Source organism: Equus asinus, chromosome 23 (assembly GCF_041296235.1).
Source record: "Equus asinus isolate D_3611 breed Donkey chromosome 23, EquAss-T2T_v2, whole genome shotgun sequence".
NCBI classification, from domain to species: domain Eukaryota; kingdom Metazoa; phylum Chordata; class Mammalia; order Perissodactyla; family Equidae; genus Equus; species Equus asinus.
Window position 1 is genome coordinate 31,914,299 of NC_091812.1, and position 17,834 is coordinate 31,932,132.

Below are 17,834 nucleotides of genomic sequence, written 5' to 3' on the forward strand. Positions count from 1 at the left end.
AGAATTTTCTTTCTATGTAGACTAGTATCTTTGTGCTATACCCAGTCTCTCTACTTTTGCGTATATTATCCCTAAAGATGTACCTTCCACTTTCATGATTCCCAAGCATATCTTGTCTATTCCTCCCTTTGCTTAGTTTCAATGTAGTTTACACCTGGCTATTCCAGCTGAACAACCACCTGGGCTTGGAGAGCAAGGGATGCTTGCATCACTAGTGCTCTTATCGCCCCCTCATACTCCTCTTCGCTAAATACACTGCATCACTTGGGGGTCTAGTGTAAACTGTTCCACTGAAGCTGCCTCAGTTACTCCAGCCCCACTCCTACTTTCTCAGCTCTTTTGCACCTAAATTAGCTACCACATTATTCAGTATTCAGTTATTTCATACATGGTGGCTTTTTCTCTCCAGCTAGATTATAAGCTCTGAAGGCTGTGAACTCATTCTATGCTTTATACATTTTACAGTGTCTAGTACAGAGTGGACAAATTGATCCTCAGTAAATACTTGGTCATTAGTCCATCAAAATTGGTGTGTTTTGCCCCCCTCTTCCAAATTAGACTAGAAACTAAAGATCTCCTGCGTTGAATAGCTGTGGCAATGCGGAATACTTTTACATTTTCATCATTACCTATTCAAGAGGCAAATTCCAATTCTAGTGAAGGAAAACGGCGAGTAAACCTCATTTCTTAAAGGGGAACTTCCGTATCACTCAAGTTGCTACGTAATCTTGCGTTTGGTTGCTCTAATCTGTAGTTTCCTCATCTCTGAAAATGAGAAGTTGGATCTTTGGCTGTTTGCTGCTTATAGTTTCGTTGGGAAAGTGTTCATGTCTGAAGATAGCAATATTTATCAGCTGCTGCCTTGCGAATGAAAGAGGTGCTGTTATCGCCTACTTTATAATTCACTGTGCCAGGAAGGAACCTGAGAAGACCTAATACACATATTGCTTAGCAATTTCCGTTTTTTTATTCACCAGTATGTTGTGAACATATTTTCTTTTCTAAAACAGCTTTCCAGTGTGGGTCCAAGGACAGTTCACGGTTTTGCTTCTTACTATTATTTCCAGAGTAGAGTATTCAGGGAACTTGAGTTTTATCTTGTAGAGTTTGGCCCAAACTAGATGATAGGCAGCCACTTAGTTTTGTGATGAAATCTTTTTTATGTTTTGAGGAAGTAAAGGTTTTGACATGTCTCTGCTGCTGGGATGGGATTTCCCTCCTTATGGTAGGAAATTAAACTATGTCAGTCCATTACTTGCAGATTGCAATAAATGATGGTAATGCTTGGATTTGTCTAAAAGTATTCTTGCATTTTGTTGGATTGATGGGATATCAATGTTGCATTGTTTTATAGAGAACTGCCCAGATCAAAACCCCCGTCTCAGGAACTGGGATCCAGGTCAAGATTCTGCAAAGCAAGTCGTTATCAAGGAGGGAGATATGTTCCGTCTGACCTCAGATGCCACAGTGAATTCTGTAGTCATTCAGGATGGAGGTAAGTAAAGGTCCCTGTCTGTGGGAACTGCAAGGTTGCTCTTTACAATGGAGGAAGATTTGATGTTCTTTATATAGAAAACTTTTCTTAGCCTTTAGGATGTGGTGTCACTCCAACCACGGAGACATGAAAAGTTCCTAAGGTAGAACTGAAGAATTCAAAAGCTAGAAGGGCCTTAGAAATTACTCAAGTCAAGACTCTTGATGTATAGAAAAGGGAACAGTTCCAGAAGGTAATCTCATAGCTACATCTTTGTTACAACTAAGGAGAGTGATGAGAGAATTAACATGGGTTAACCATAGGTAAAAATGAGATTCATATTTGTAGGCTCTTAGATCTTTTCCTAGAAATGATTTCCCTCTAAAGTGAATGGATTGAAATTCATATACATGGGCATTTTTAGTGTGTTGAGATATGAACTCTTCATTTCTTCCTTCACTGTGTTTTGAAAGTAGGTTTAATTTCCTAAGCAGACTCCTTTTCCCAACTTAATTGCGGAAGTATCTTTTTTTCCCTCTTAAGGTGAAAGCTATTTCTCTGTATCTCAGAAAGATGTTTCAGAAGTTGGCTTACACTAGTGTTGTTCTCTGCAGGACTACTTGTATTTGGGGATGATAAAGACGGATCCAGAAATATTACTTTGAGGACTCGTTACATCCTGATCAAGGATGGTGGGGCGCTTCATATTGGAGCAGAAAAATGCCGCTATAAATCCAAAGCGACAATTGCCTTGTATGGCAGGTCAGATGAAGGTGAAAGTATGCCAACATTTGGCAAAAAATTTATTGGTGTGGAAGCTGGCGGGACACTGGAGTTACACGGGGCACAGAAAACATCGTGGACGTTGTTGACGAGAACACTGCATTCTTCAGGCTTGACCTTTGGGTCCTACGCCTTTGAAAAAGACTTTTCCAGGGGCCTCAATGTTAGGGTCATTGACCAAGACACAGCCAAAATTTTGGAAAGTGAGAGATTTGATACCCATGAATACCACAATGAGAGTAGGCGACTTGAGGAGTTTCTGAGGGTCCAGGATCCAGGACGGATTGTTGCTATAGCTGTTGGAGATTCAGCAGCCAAAAGCCTCCTACAAGGAACCATACAAATGATCCAGGACCGCTTGGGAAGTAACCTGATCCAAGGACTGGGCTACAGGTGGGCATATCTTTTCCTTCCCAGCTATGTGTTAGGGTCTGTGTCTGTGTGAGAGGAGAGGGAGGGTGGAGAAACACACCGCACCACAGCTGGGCTTCAGGTGTCAGAATGGCTACTACCATTTGGAAGTCTGGTTCCTCTTCCTTTGAAACGTGGGACCGGAGGACAAGATACTGGTTACAGAAGCCCTTTTCTTGGCTTTGGTTTATGAAGCACTTTGTGAAGCATAATATCGGGCTTGTGAAAAGTTAAGAACAGAAATGTGGTACTGACACAATCAGGCAGTTTAAGGATGGTGTACTTCCCTCTTTCACTACCTTCTGAATGAAGCGCATGTGAAACTCAGGCCAACTGAGGCAACTTATGAGTTGAATGGTTAGGGCCCAATTCCATGCGAAGGTGTAAAAGTTGTCTAAAAGCCTGAGGGAGTGGAACATGCACAGTTTTCTTTTTCTTGTCTTCCTTTGGGATCCTTTGCGTGCAGATCTGAATCTGCTTGTTTGGCTGGTGGAGGTCTGTGGAGCCGAGGCACACGTGAGGGAGGAGCAAGCTGGAGTGCCAGAGAGGAGGATTCATTTCTACATTGGTGGTTCTATAGACTATGGTGCCATGATTTCCTAATGCAGCCCTGAGTCTGAGGAAGTAGCTGGCTCAACATTTAATTAAAAAAACAGAAGTTTTAATTCTGCTTACTGTTCTTAGTAAAGTCAGGGAATATCTGCAGTGAAAAGTGAGACGACTTCAAAACTTGCATGTTGAAATGACCTCATTTTTTCCTTTGATGGTTGGGTGATCTAATTATATTTTCCTTTGGGCGGTTGTTGGAAGGGAACATCATCTATAGGAATTCTAGAGAAAGTTAAAAAAACAAAAATTAGTGAAGAAAGAGGATCTGTAATGTTTTTAAAATGCGTTTATTCACCCAGGGAATACTTTGGAGATGCTAAGTGCTGGGTACCCATAGATGCTTAGATGAGAGGATACCATCTCAGAGCCAGCGTTTAACCTAGTGGATAAACAGAGACCCAAATAGACAAGGATCATGCAATGAGACATTTGCTGCAACTACAGGCTGTGATGGGAGCATAAATAGAAGCAGCCCTCAAATTGGCCTGGGGATCCGTGGAGGCTTCCCAAACAGGAGAGGCCTGAAGGGTGGTTAGGAGTGTGCTGTGCAGGCAGTGGGGAAGGAGGGCTTTCCAGACCCTATTTCCAGAATAACATGGCCAAGGTTTTTTGGTTTTTAATTAAGTATAATACACATACAGAAAAGTGCTAAAGACAAGAATGTAGAGTTTAATGACTTATCACAACATGATACCTGGGGAGCTACCACCCAAGTCAAGAAATAGAACATTGCCCAAGCCCGGAAGCCCCCTCCTGTCCCCTCCTAGTCACTGATCACTCCCTCTGCTCACCAAGGGGAACCACTCTCTGCAATGTGTGGTGAACACTAAAGTTTAGGTTTGCCTGTTTTTGAACCTCATATAAATGGAAGCAGACAATATATCATATTTGTGTCTGGCTTCTTTGCTCCACTCTGTTACCCAGTGTCATCTATGTCATGGCATGTAGTGCTGGCTCATTTTTGCTGTTTATTTTCTATTGTGTGACTATGCCACAATTTATTTATTCCTGGACATCTGGTGGTTTTCCAGTTTGGACCTCTGTTATAAAAAGAGTTTCTCCGAATGTTCTTTTACCCGTCTCTTGATGCACCTGTGCACATATTTATATAATTTATAAACCCAGGAGTGGAAGCATGGTCTTTTCAAAGTTTGACACCTACTTTGATTTATTATCCAGTAATGCCAGGGATTACAACTTTTGGTTTTTTTATGTCATTATTTGTTCTAGATTTGTGTGATCACTAGCTATGAATATTTTTGTTTGACTTTTTTTGATTCCTCTCCCTACTGGTTTCTAAATTCCCTTTAACATACTGCTGCTGATTTGAGGGAGGAAAAAAGAGTTGTGATCCTTTGCCAACATTTTATTGCGTTGACATTATCTCCAATGTACATAAACATACCCCTTTGAAGATAATGTTCTCCTGTGCTGAAATTTTCCTCAAGTGGAGGAGGAAAGTAGGAGTGTTTTGGAGATAATGTCAGTAGAACAGAACATTGTTTTACAGTTGCTGAGGCAGTTCTGGTAAATAAAAGCCACCTCTGATATTTTTGCTCTCCATCCCTCTCAAATGGGAGATAATAAATTGAGACATTCTTTGTCTGATTCCTTCTGCTGTATCAAGGAATATAAATAGAGCTGTAGACACTGTCAGCCAAAGAGCGGCTAATCCACGCACGGGTGGGTGTGGAATTTAGAAGGATGGAGGCACACTTTGGGTAGCTTTTATCTGTGAATATGCAGCCATCTGTCTGGCATAGATTACATTTGGTATTTTTTTTTTTCTAGGGTAGGAGGTTGACATTTTTCTTTTCATGTTTTAAACCAGAAGTCTTAGGGCAAATTTTCTGGCTTTTTGTCTTTTTTTTTTTTTTTTTTCTTATTTTGGCCACAAGCTTGAGCAAGTCCTGGGATGTTTAATATCATAGAAATAAAATAGTGTTTTCAAACACATTGCTTTCAACAGGGAGACATATAGCAGGTAAAATTTAAAAATCTGTTGGCGAGTGATTCTACAGTTTCGATTTAAGGATATTTAGAAGCCGGTAACCCAGTGGTTCTCAGCCTGGCTTGCATACCTGAGAATTTTAAAAATCCCATGTGCAGGGCCCACCCTAGATCATTTACATCAGGATCTCCAAAGACTAGGACCCCCGGGCAATCGATGTGCAGTCAAGGTTGATAACTACTGCTCTGACCTCTGACCTCTAACTCTGGGGTTCTCAAAGTGGTGCTCAGACCAGCAACATCAACATCACCTGGGAACTTGTTATAAATGCAAATTCTCTGGCCCCGCCTCAGTGAGAGTGGGGCCCGCAATCTGATGTAACAAGCCCTCCAGGTGATTTTTTTTTTTAAAGATTTTATTTTTTTCCTTTTTCTCCCCAAAGGCCCCCAGTACATATTTGTATTTTCTTTGTTGTGGGTCCTTCTAGTTGTGGCATGTGGGACGCTGCCTCAGCGTGGTTTGATGAGCAGTGCCATGTCTGTGCCCAGGATTCGAACCAACGAAACACTGGGCCACCTGCAGTGGAGCGTGCGAACTTAACCGCTTGGCCACGGGGCCAGCCCCTCCGGGTGATTTTGATGCCTACTAAAGTTTGAGAACCACTACTCTAACTCAGTGGTTCTCAAGTGTGGCTGCGTGTTCAAATCACCTGGGGAACTTCAAAAACATATGCATGCCAGGCCCCACCTGTAGAGATGGTGATTGCATTGGTCTGGGGCTGGGTCTTAGCATCTATATATTTCTCAATCTCCCCATGTGATCCTATGATGCAGCTAGACTGGAGAACATGACAGAGTGGAGAGTTGAAAAGAGAGCAGGCGATAATCATTTTAAAAAAGAAGGAAAATAAATGGGCTTGTGGTCCAAATGATAGTGAATGGAATCGGTGTATATTGAGGAAGGAAGTCAATGATTAATTGAAGTTATAGTCATCGGTGTCTCACCTGTTACGGAGCTGTACAGACAAGGATTTACAATCCGGGTGCATTTCCTTCTATGATGTCAGTTACTTCAGTCAAGGTTTGGACTTGCAACCTCATATGGAAGAAGGGATGGAGAGATTGACAAGAATGGAATATGAGAATTAAACAGCACCTGACATAACATCTGTGTTAGGGATTTGGGTCAGTACCATGATAAAGAATCAAATGCACGTGTTCTTTTTCCTTCTAGGCAAGCTTGGGCTTTGGTTGGTGTCATTGATGGTGGAAATACATCTTGCAATGAATCTGTGAGAAACTATGAAAATCACAGTAGTGGAGGGAAGGCTCTTGCCCAAAGAGAATTTTATACTGTGGATGGTCAGAAGTTCGCTGTGACAGCATATAGTGAATGGATTGAAGGTAGGCAAGTACAGTTTATACTCTTGTAAGACATTGGTAAGTATTGTGACAGATTTTTTAAGTGGTATTGTATTCAGATAACAGTCTGGGTAGATTTCTCAACTGATTGAAGATGAAACCTATAGTTTCCCTACTCTACTTGATCTTTTAGACTCAAGAGTTCTCTCTGGACGAGAGAATGATCTAGTCTAGTTGAGGCACCCCTAATTGAACTTTGTTCTTGATTCTGAGTCATATAGTGTGGTTAACTAGTAGAAATGGATTTGTTTCCTGGATTTGGGACCAGTTGAACCAGTCTGGATGTGGTAGAGTGAGCTGTCTTTGGTTATGCTCCATGACTGTGAACATGATCTTGTACTTTGTATCTTTTCTTATGAAGATATGTCAGCAAATATTACCTTTGAAAGCATACTCTGTAAACAAACTTCTCATTTCCTTATCAATTTTTCTCGGATGATCCAGCTAATACATTTATCTTACACACAAACTGGAAAACACAGAAAGTACAAAGTAAAAATTAGTCTTTAACCCTGTTACCCAGAGATTATTATTTTGGTGCAAATAATCTAGTATTTTTTATCTTGTATATTTTCCCTCCCCTACCGTTGAGTTTGTTTTAACCTGTTTTCCTTTCTTTAAATAACATATTGTAAAGTTATCTTATGTCTTTACATTTTCTTCAACATGGTTTGATTATAATCCATCTTTAAGAAGAACTATAATTTGTTCGAATAATGCCAGCATTATTGCACTAGTGTTTATGGTACTTCTGACTTTTTTTCTTGAGCTGTTCACTGTAGAATTTTTTTAATTACCTACTTTGCTGCCAGATTTTTTGGCTTCAGGTATAGATTGGCAGCCTCTTGTCTGTGCTTGCCCACCAGCTTTCTTTTCCAACCAATTATACCCAAATTAATGAAATAGGTAATCAAGAGGTGCTTTGTTATATCTGTAATTACCCAGAAAGGCTTATTTTAGACTGGGCTTATACCTCTGTTTTTAGCAGCAATGTAGCAAAGTATTTACTTCTGGAGACAGAATGCCTGGGTTCAACCCTCAGCTCTTTCTCTTACCATATTATGGTGGGCACATGACTTAGACTTCCTCTCAGTTTCCGCATCTGAAAAATGGGGATAATAATAGAAACAACCATGTTAGAGATGCTGTGAGTATCAAATGTGAAGAATACGAAGTTTCTAGCACAGTGTGTAGAGTAAGCACTCCAATGTTAGCTATTTTAATGATGATGCAAACATGACTTGGGTTACAATGGTGTGTTTTGTATCACTGTAATTGAAGAGAGAAAATCCTTGGCTTTAAAACAAACAGATTTTCTGTTATGTAACGTGGACTTTCACATGTTGCCTCTAAGCAGCTCTCTGGGTTTGAGGTGAGGAAATGGGATCCGTTATGGGTGAGGAAGCTGGAATCAAGCCTCAGCTTCCTGCCTCCAAGACTACTGCTCTTTCTACCGTATCATGGTTAAAAAGCAGAGGTGGGTGAGAAGCATTTCTCAGCAGGAATTTGGACCTGCGTGAAGCGTTTAGTGGAACTGCCTCCAGTAAGATTTCAGGCAGAAGATAATTACTGACAAAACTCGAGTTAACATTTCCTTTGTGGGAAATTTTGTTTTCGTTTTGACATTACCGATGACTACTCATATCTGGACGAGGGTACATGGCTAGCTATCTTTTGTAGGACATCGTTTATGTCCCATGTTCTCAATGACTCTTAATTTCTGGAAGAGGTGGAAATTCTCTCCAGGAAGCAGGGAGGATGAACTTATTTCACACTTCCAATTTAGTAGCGCTAATAGGAGAGAATCTTAGGCAGGATTTTCTTTTAAAGCCAGAAGAAATTAAGGAATTATTGAATAATTCAGATCTTCCGCATCCAACCTTCTGGCTTCATCTTTTAAAACAGAACAAATTCTAATGATCTTTTAAATTGAAACTTATTTGTCTAGTAGTCATTTTTTTAAAGCATTATTGAAATTTCATATGAGAAATTGTTTCTTAGTTGCCCTTAAAAATTTATTTTGGTAAAAATCTGAAATTTTGGGTAATGATTGTTGTTGCCGCCATGAGGTTTTTGATTGTCTTTGTTCTTAACCTGCCTGTTTTTGATTCTTGGGAAGGCAGAATAATACAGAAGTTAGGAAATTGGGCTCTGGAATTGGATTAGCGTCCAGTTATGGGCTCTACCACTTTTTAGCTGCTCTTCAAACTCCTTGACCTTTGATTTCTTCATCTCTAAAGCATATAATAGTTCCTATCTCTCAAAGCTGTTTTGACGAAAGGTTATTATGCATGAGAAGTTCCAACAACTGTTAGCTACTGCTATTATTGTTAGAGTTATTGTTTGGACAAAATCCCCGTACAGGCTGTAGTATCTGGATGCAAGAAATATATATATAACACTTTAAGTTTATTAGGTTCCCTTTTTTGGTGTTTGTAGACACAAAGTCTAGAGGAACAGAATCTAAGACTTGCTCAGGTTAGGTCTTATCAGGGTAGTTGGCTCAAATCTGTAAGGATATCTGTATTATTCCTCGTGCCGTGCCTGAATTTCCCTCCTTTTGATTCTCTTAAGTAAATGTGTTCTTTCACTCCTATCATTGCCCCTGAGAGTCATTATCTCAAAGGAGCACCAGGTCACTATGCTAGTTACTTACAAGGATGATAGAGAAGTATAGATATTTAGTAAAAAGATATCTTTGGAATGCAGTGTTTTTCCTTCTCCACTGATCTTATGAAGTAGCTTCCATCTATGCCGTATACATTTCCATTAAGTCAGCTTTTGGCTTACGACAGGTTATACCATGGATGCTTAGAAGCAGGAAACACTTCTACACTTGGTTGTGTGTAAGAGTATAAGTTATGGAGAAGTTGGATTGGCTTTCAGTTTTCGTCTGCCTAACTAATGGGGAAACAACTTTGCGTTCTGAAAGGGGGTATCAGGAGAGATCAGTATTTGGCAGTCCCTGGATTACATACATAGTTGACCTTATCCCAGGAAAGGAGCTGAGTTGGACAGGGGCAGTGCCACGTGGCCTTTGGGTCACCCTGCAGATCATAGTGGGAAAGCTCATCCATTCAGCAGACATCTGTGAGTCTGTGCTAGGAACACAACTGAGTAGTGAGTACTCAGACGGACACCCTTTGCTGCCTTCGCTGATGTAACTTCTGGGGAGGCGAGCTATCCTCCAATTGTAAAGGTATGAATAGTACCAGAAGGAGGATACTGGAGAGAGAGGTTGCTGCCAGCAAGGGTGTTTGGGAAGTCTAAAGATTCGCCTGAACGTTATAAGGAGGATGGTATCTTGGTTGGTGAATAAGAGTGGAAGGATATTCTAGGTAAAGAATAAAGTGTGAGCAAAGGCACAGAAATGAGGGATTGCCTAAGGTAAGCTTTTATTCTTAATATTAAGATTGTGTGTGTGCTAACGTCCTATCTCTTGTCCTGTGCATGGATTAAATTGAAACATTGGGTATTTATTACAGACCTATTCTGTGTTTGGCAGCTGCTGCCTGAATGTGATATGTTCCTATTACACTTTAGGGTGGCTTGGGAGCAGTATTACAGTTTTAGCACTGAAATGAAGTATAGTGAGAGATTTGGGGATTGAGAGCCTTCTTCAAAATTATAAAAGAAGAGTTGACCAAAGTGACATGTTACACCCCATCATGGTTAGGGGTGCATGGGACTCTCTCTCCTTGAGGGCAGGGATCTATATTTTCTTTTCTTTCTTTCTTTCTTTTTCTTTTGGTGAGGAAGATTGGCCCTGGGCTAACATCCACAGCTAATCTTCCTCTTTTTGCTTGAGGAAGATCGTCCCTGAGCTAACCATATTTTCATCTTTTAATCATAGTGTCTGCAGAGTGACTGGCACATGGTTAGCAATAGTAAAAATTTGCTGACTTATCTTTATCTTAACTTTTGATTTGTGAATCATGAGGGGGTTGATTTTAGAAAAAGAAAAATTCCTGCTAATGCATCACTTTCTTTGTTGTCTTTTGGTTTAGGCGTTTCTCTTTCAGGTTTCCGGGTGGAGGTCATGGATGGAGTGAAGCTTCATCTGCTGGATGATGTTAGTAGCTGGAAACCCGGAGAGCAGATTGTGGTCGCAAGCACAGACTATTCTATGTACCAAGCAGAGGAGTTCACTCTTCTCCCCTGTCCTGAGTGCAGCCCTTTCCAGGTCAAAGTCAAAGGTATGAGATAGCTCAGAATTCTTCCTGGGAAACACTCTTTTCTTGGGAGTTGATTCCTGGAGTTATTTTTTTTCCCCATCATCATCATTGTCACCATCATCATCATTAGTACTAAAGGTCTTAGCAGTGGTGTACATTGAACGCTAGATCCCAGAGGATGTTAGAAAAAGGTATTTATTGACCGATAGTGTTGCTGTTAATGATATAGAGCAAGGAAATCAGTGTGTCATGCCTGTTTCTTTGTTAAAAAAAAGAAAAGATGCAGATTAGATGGATTGATATTTCAAAGGTTCTCTCCAACTTCTTTATTACTAATTTTCCACTATCAAATAATAGTAAACCCAACCATTCAGCTCAATCCATTTTTTAATACAAGTCCATCTGCTTAATTAAAAAAAAAATCCCCATGGTTTTTGAGTGCCTACTTCCTTGGCAAAAAGTAGATCTCACTATTATATAAAATGGTACCAAAAAAGGATTTTCATAAGACTACATTTCATATCAGAATCTTGAAATAGATTTTTTGAGGGAGAGCAATGCATAATGAGATTCTTACTGTAAGTTGTGTTTAGAAGGAATGGCTGCCATTTTACCAGGTACTTATTCTGAGCCTGGTCACAGGAGAAGCTTCTTTGTATGTTGTCTCAGTTATGGAATTCATTGTGCATTTCAATCACTGTGTGGCTTTCCTTGCTTCTGTACTCAAGATTATACATTTATGGTATAAAACAAAAGAGTTTACAGTAACTATTTAATAAGTACTCTTTGGGTCATTTAGTGCTTTGAAGGTTAAGGGAAAATTTTTGCTTTCAAAAAAAGGAGGATGATTGGCTCATGGCATTTTTTCCCTGTGCATCATTAGTGTTGTACTTTTCCTTCTCGATTGTACAAGGTGTAAGCAAAAGCCAAAAAACTCCAATGAACTGTGATCCCATCTGGCATTGAGTTTTTGGAAATTCCCACTCTTGTTAACAAGTCTACATGATAATGAATCTCCATGACCTCGACTCCTTGATTGATTTGTATTTTTCCTTCCTGAGTTTATATAATAAAAACATCAGAGAAAAGCTCATTATTAGAGTGCTTCTAAACTTCCAATAAAGGTGGGGATTTAAAAGAATTCTTAATAATATTAAGGTAAGAAGTGAGAAAAGATAGTAATTTCTGTACTCTTAATGTCCAATGCAGATTACTTTGGCTTTGAAGTAGAAGCAAAGACAACTTGACACCTTATTATCAACATCTCCAAAACCATTTGTTTTTCTGGACTTGCATTTGGTCCTTTGTGTGCCCTCTGGGGAGCAGAAAAGAGCATGTGGATAGGAACTAGAGAGAGAATATGGATTCGTAGTAGATTCTAGATTATTGGTGTTGTTCAAGAGAAGACCAAGCCACTTTAGTGGGGAGCAAGCTCTGTGTCTGTGTGTGGGTTTGACAGTTGGTAGTGGGGGTTCAGGCCTTACGTGGGTGGTTAGACTAGATAATCTTTAAAATCCTAGCTTCCTGGGATTCTGTGACTCTGAGGTAGTAAAAAATGGAAGCAGACAATAAATGTTGATAACGTCTTGGAGTTACAGAATAAAGAGGACTGCCTTTGACATGTTTGTTTTCTTTGTTCTAATATTCTTTTCTTTTGCCCACATCCACCAGAGACCCCTCAGTTCCTGCACATGGGTGAAATCGTTGATGGTGTAGACATGAGAGCTGAGGTTGGAATTCTCACCCGGAATGTTGTAATCCGAGGAGAAATGGAAGATTCATGCTATGCTGAAAACCAGTGCCAGTTCTTTGATTATGATACCTTTGGGGGACATGTCATGGTAGGCAGAGGGATTTAATGACGTCTTTGGGACCGTAGTTGCTAAATACACGTTTGAAAAACTTTCAAGTTTTGGAATGAGATCTATATGGATATTAAAAAGAAATCATATTTTATTTCTCTATTCACTGACAATGAGGAGATTTTAGATAATTAAAAGAGAAAGTTATATCTTCATTTAATTGACCAGGACCTGCAGTTAAACCATTTAGGAATTGTCCCATGAAGAATTAAATCCATTTACATTGGGAGGAACCAACTATACAGAGATAAAAAACCAAATCATCTCGGTATCCATGCATGCAATCTCTGAAAAAAATACACTGGATCTTTTTAAAACATATTTTGAAAGGGCAAGCAGTAGTAATATACACATAGAAAATTTGGTTCTGTAAAAATATTTTTTGTATGCAGATTTTTATTCTCTGAAAGTACTGAGCCCTCACTTTGGTAAGCATCGCTCTGAGAGCTAGCTGATTGGACTGCATTTTGCCTACATGTGTTTTAAAATCAATTTTTGTGCTTTGAGTAAACTCCAGTTGTTAGCAACATTTCTGTGACACTGATTTCTGAAATGTCGGTCAGCGTTATTCCTTTGTTTTTAGTAGTATGATTGAAAATGCAGTGGTTACAAATATTGAGTGTGCTCTGATCTTGGATCAGAGGAATTTTTGAAAAACTGAAGTAAACAATATTATGTGCTAACAAAAACATTGAGGGATGACTTAGAAATAACTTCATTAAACGACGGCAGAAGTTATAGAAATGAACAAGATGAGCCTGGAATTGACCAAAATATTTGACCAAATCAAAACATATATACGGAAATCATTTCTGCAACTTTTCTGGTTACATTTCCTTTTATTCCTAATAAGAGACTATTTTTAGAGCTCTTTAAAGCATTCACTGTGCAAAGGAGCATTTGCTGAATTATTAACTGTGGATCTGGGAAAACAGGATGCAAAAAAAATAAATGTGTTAATATGTATTCTCTTTCAGACATTTTCTATTAAAACAATATTGTTTACTACTTTCCTATAATGAAATGTATCCTTTTGATTTTGGTTACCTTGTCTGGTAGGTAATGAGAAATTTTACTTCAGTCCATCTTTCTTACGCGGAATTGGAACACCTGGGTCAGCAGCACCTGGGGCGGTATCCTGTTCATTTTCACCTGTGTGGAGATGTGGATTATAAAGGAGGGTACAGACAAGGGACATTTGTGGACGGTCTGTCTATTCATCACAGCTTCTCCAGGTGCATCACTGTGCATGGGACCAATGGCTTGCTGGTAAGTAGCCTCACGTTATGTTGATGCATATTATTGAAACAGTTAGCTCTTTAATTCTCATGACTCCTCAATTTTATATAAGGAAGCTGTTGTACCACATGCCTTACTCTGTCCTGCTTTTACTGAGAATTCTGCTGTTTTTGTGTGTTAAGGAAGCCTACTTTTTTAGCTACCCAAATTATTCTCCTAAGAGATCAATAAAACTTGACATTTGACTTTGCTCCTTCAGCTAAGATTAAAACTTCTTTTTTGCATTTGTCCTGAGCATGTTACACTGAGTAGCACTTGTCACTTAAACCATAATCAATCTTGTTACCAATGACATTATACACTTATATTTCTGCAGATAAAAGACACCATTGGATTTGACACACTAGGTCATTGTTTCTTTTTGGAAGATGGTGTTGAACAGAGAAATACTTTCTTCCACAATCTTGGACTCCTTACCAAGCCGGGCACCCTCCTCCCCACGGACAGGAATAACTCCATGTGCACCGCCATGCGAGAAAAAGTGTTTGGAAATTACGTCCCTGTACCTGCCACTGACTGTATGTGAGTAACTGGCAGAGAGAAAAACTCATGTGTGATGGTCAAGGCCTTTGACTTTTGGGGGAAGTTTTTAGTGGGCAGTATTTTTCATGATGAACGTTTAAATCACCTTAAAAAATGCCTTGCAGGGCTGTTTCAACTTTCTGGATTGCTCATCCCAACAATAATCTGATTAATAATGCAGCTGCAGGCTCACAGGTAAATAATATTGAAGTGCTTTCGGTTTTTTCCTATTCGTGTTTATAAATCTTCTCGTGTTTACGGATGTAACGTAACGTGTGGCAATCGAACACTAGCACGTCGTCGTTTTCTGGTGCCGCTTGTGGAGCTGACAGCACGATGCAGTTGAGACAGTTCCTCCAGTTCTTCTGAATCGTTTGTGCTAGTGAGGATGTACATGTATGGCAAGACAGATGCTAAATGGAGCAAAAGGGGCAGGCTAGTTTCTAGGGTTATCACGTCATCTCCAGAGTCTATTTGTAGAGTCTTATATACAATCTTTCTGGCTTCTCATCTTAAGTCATGTGTGGCCAAGTAACTGATTATTTCAGTTTTCAGTGCTGATGAACAAAGAAAGCCTCAGCTTTTCTGAAATTATGAGAATGGATTATTCTGTAGAATACTGTGACAACTGTGACTCCGGTCAAGGGACACATCCTTTTGTTAAATGCAGGGATCATGTCCCCTTGGGGATTTCATCTCGTTCACAAAGCAGCTAAACTCAACTATGTGCCTTAAACTGACTCTGTGCCTTTAATTGTTTCACAAACACAAGAATAACTTAAGAGAATGAATGAACTCTTGTTGGATGGCCGAAATGTCCCCTGGATAAGCTTGGAGAAATCTACATTTATAATTGAGTGTGATTTAAAACTCCTAATTTATAATTTACAAATAAATCTTTAAGACATTATACTATTATGATTATATCTGTGCTGAAAACTACAACACAGACATATGAGCTTTGCAGCAGTAACTAAATATTCATATTTATACATCATGGCTATTAAGACTTTTAAAGGGAAGAAATACCGAGCACTGTTTTCCAGGAGGAAGTAAAAGATTAGTGGAAGGGAGTAGTTCTTTGCGTTAACTAGGACACAGGCGCCACTGGGTGATGGTGGAGTTCACATCCTTGATTTTCCTTAAAAACCTAAAACATAAAATTCTTATTTGACAGGGCTGGGAAAGACCTGGACATTTAATTATTTCAGGTTTCCATTCATTCATTTTTCATCAAATATTAGTTGGGCCCATATGGGGTTTGTGTCGAGAGTTTCTAAGTGGCAGATGAGTTTCTGGGTAAAGATGACCGAGGGTTTGATATGCAGTCTTACCCCAGGATCATCTTCTGATCTGTTACATGACAAGTGAACAGCCAGAGCAGAGTCCTTTCAGCTGTTTTCAGAAGCCAGGGTTTGAAGATCAAAGCAAATTGCAAATAGTCCATGAAACATGTAAGGCGAGGTTGCCAGAAACCCTTCCTGGGGCTCCTGTGAGAAAAGAAGAAAGCAGGTTTATCTTTTCCACCTCATGTACATTCTTCTTCCTTTTCATTCTGTGAGTTCCTTCTTTCTTTTCTCTCTAGAAAAGCTGTTCCAGTAAAGCTCATGTTCTGGCAAGAGTTTTGCTCCCAAAGTAAATCAAACCTTTTCTTCTTGTACCTTTCCACTGCTTTTCACAAAGCTCCCTTTATCTGTTTTGACACCACAGTGTTGAACAGGAACCAGCTGCTACCCACGTCTCCATCCTCCATCCCCAAACCCCATTGCATCCCGGGAGGGTTCAGTCTGCCCTCGGCTTATAGGACTATGGTATGGAGCCTTCTCCACAACCCCACAAGTTGTCTTCTGTTGTCTGTTTTATGCCCAAAAGAGTAGAGATGGCAGACACATTTTTCACAGTAGTTTCTTTTATTAAGATCCATCTGTACATTTTCATAATGGAAAAATGTTAAATATTGCATTCACTTTCATGTGTAGGTATATATGCTTTCCACAGTTCACCTCTCTATACTCCTAAAGGACTTTATTTGCTACAGCTAATATAGTACTTATTACATATATTTTAGTTCTCTCTGTATTTCCAATTAGACTATGAATTCTTTGAGAATAGTCTGTCACCTGGCACATAGTGGGCGCTAAATGTTTGCCAGATTTGAATCAATACCACACTTTTGGACTATACGTTTAAATTTTAACAACGTGTTTAATCAAAACTCCATAATGTAAAGTTATCCTTCACATTGGGCTGGTTTTTAATTACACTACAAAATAAAAAATGGTCACAGGGATTAAGAACACTTCATTGTGATTTTTTATATCTCATTTTGAGTGTCAAAATGTTTGAACTGTTCTCTTCCTGGTAAAGTCAGTAATACTGAAATTGAACAGACAGGGTCCAGACTGAGACAGCATCCTGATTCATGCGTGTGGTGGTTTTTTTTCTTTGGCAAAAACTTGCCTCAGGACAGGAAGGGCATTGGAGTTGTTTGAAAGAAGTCAGTGAGCTCTGCGTGTTGGCGGGTAGTTGTTTAATAGGTATGACTCATCTATTGATCAGATTTGGAGGTAAACAGAAAAAAACCCATATTGCTAAAAGGCTGTGCTGTCCTGGTCAGTCACATGGAAGGGAGGAAAGCTTGTGTGCTTCTAATTCTGCATAACTTTTTAAAGTAGATAATGATGGGAAAGTTATTTTGAAAATAAATTTTAGTATCAGACAATTATTTCTATCTTTCGTCCTATCCTGCAAGCAAATTGAACTTGCTTTTTTTTTTTTAAAAGCATAATAGAACTGCTTTGAAGCCACTAGATGGGTTCACAACTTTTTATAGTCAATTCTGACCTTGAAACAATGACTAATTAATGTTAAAAAGATTAAACTTTCTTGTGAAGTGCTTAGTTTATGAAGGTGTTTCATAGAGTGGCTTTATAAAAGGAGGCTTTTAATAATCTTGTCCTGTTAATTATAGGATGCTGGAATATGGTATTTATTCCACAAGGAACCTACTGGAGAGTCCAGTGGATTGCAGCTCTTGGCGAAACCAGAACTCACTCCATTGGGTATATTTTATAACAACAGGGTCCATTCAAGTTTTAAGGTAGGTTCCTAGGTTTTAACATTCAGTTCATACGATTTACAGGGTAAAGGTTGGACTACAGTGATTACAACTGAGAAACGTCAGTTTTAGGTAGAACTTGTCATCAGAGAAAGTAATTTGTGATTAAAAATGCAGCCTCCTAACATCTCCACCTTCAGGATGTATATGCAGCTTTCTATTTACACATAGGAATATGCGCTAACATACACATGTGCATTCAATGTCAA

General features: G+C 39.3%; 1 protein-coding gene across 3 annotated transcripts in view; it reads left to right on the plus strand.

The window, feature by feature from the left end:
* The window catches only part of CEMIP2 (cell migration inducing hyaluronidase 2), a 72,377-nt gene that overhangs the window by 18,520 nt on the left and 36,023 nt on the right, over positions 1 to 17,834 (plus strand). For all 3 annotated transcript variants that reach the window (XM_014848870.3, XM_014848861.3, XM_070495479.1), the window contains exons 3-11: positions 1,355 to 1,495; positions 2,089 to 2,650; positions 6,462 to 6,631; positions 10,657 to 10,845; positions 12,496 to 12,665; positions 13,746 to 13,955; positions 14,302 to 14,507; positions 14,633 to 14,702; positions 17,479 to 17,607. In XM_014848870.3, coding sequence (XP_014704356.3) covers positions 1,355 to 1,495; positions 2,089 to 2,650; positions 6,462 to 6,631; positions 10,657 to 10,845; positions 12,496 to 12,665; positions 13,746 to 13,955; positions 14,302 to 14,507; positions 14,633 to 14,702; positions 17,479 to 17,607 — 1,847 coding nt within the window. The remainder of the gene's footprint in view (positions 1 to 1,354; positions 1,496 to 2,088; positions 2,651 to 6,461; positions 6,632 to 10,656; positions 10,846 to 12,495; positions 12,666 to 13,745; positions 13,956 to 14,301; positions 14,508 to 14,632; positions 14,703 to 17,478; positions 17,608 to 17,834) is intronic.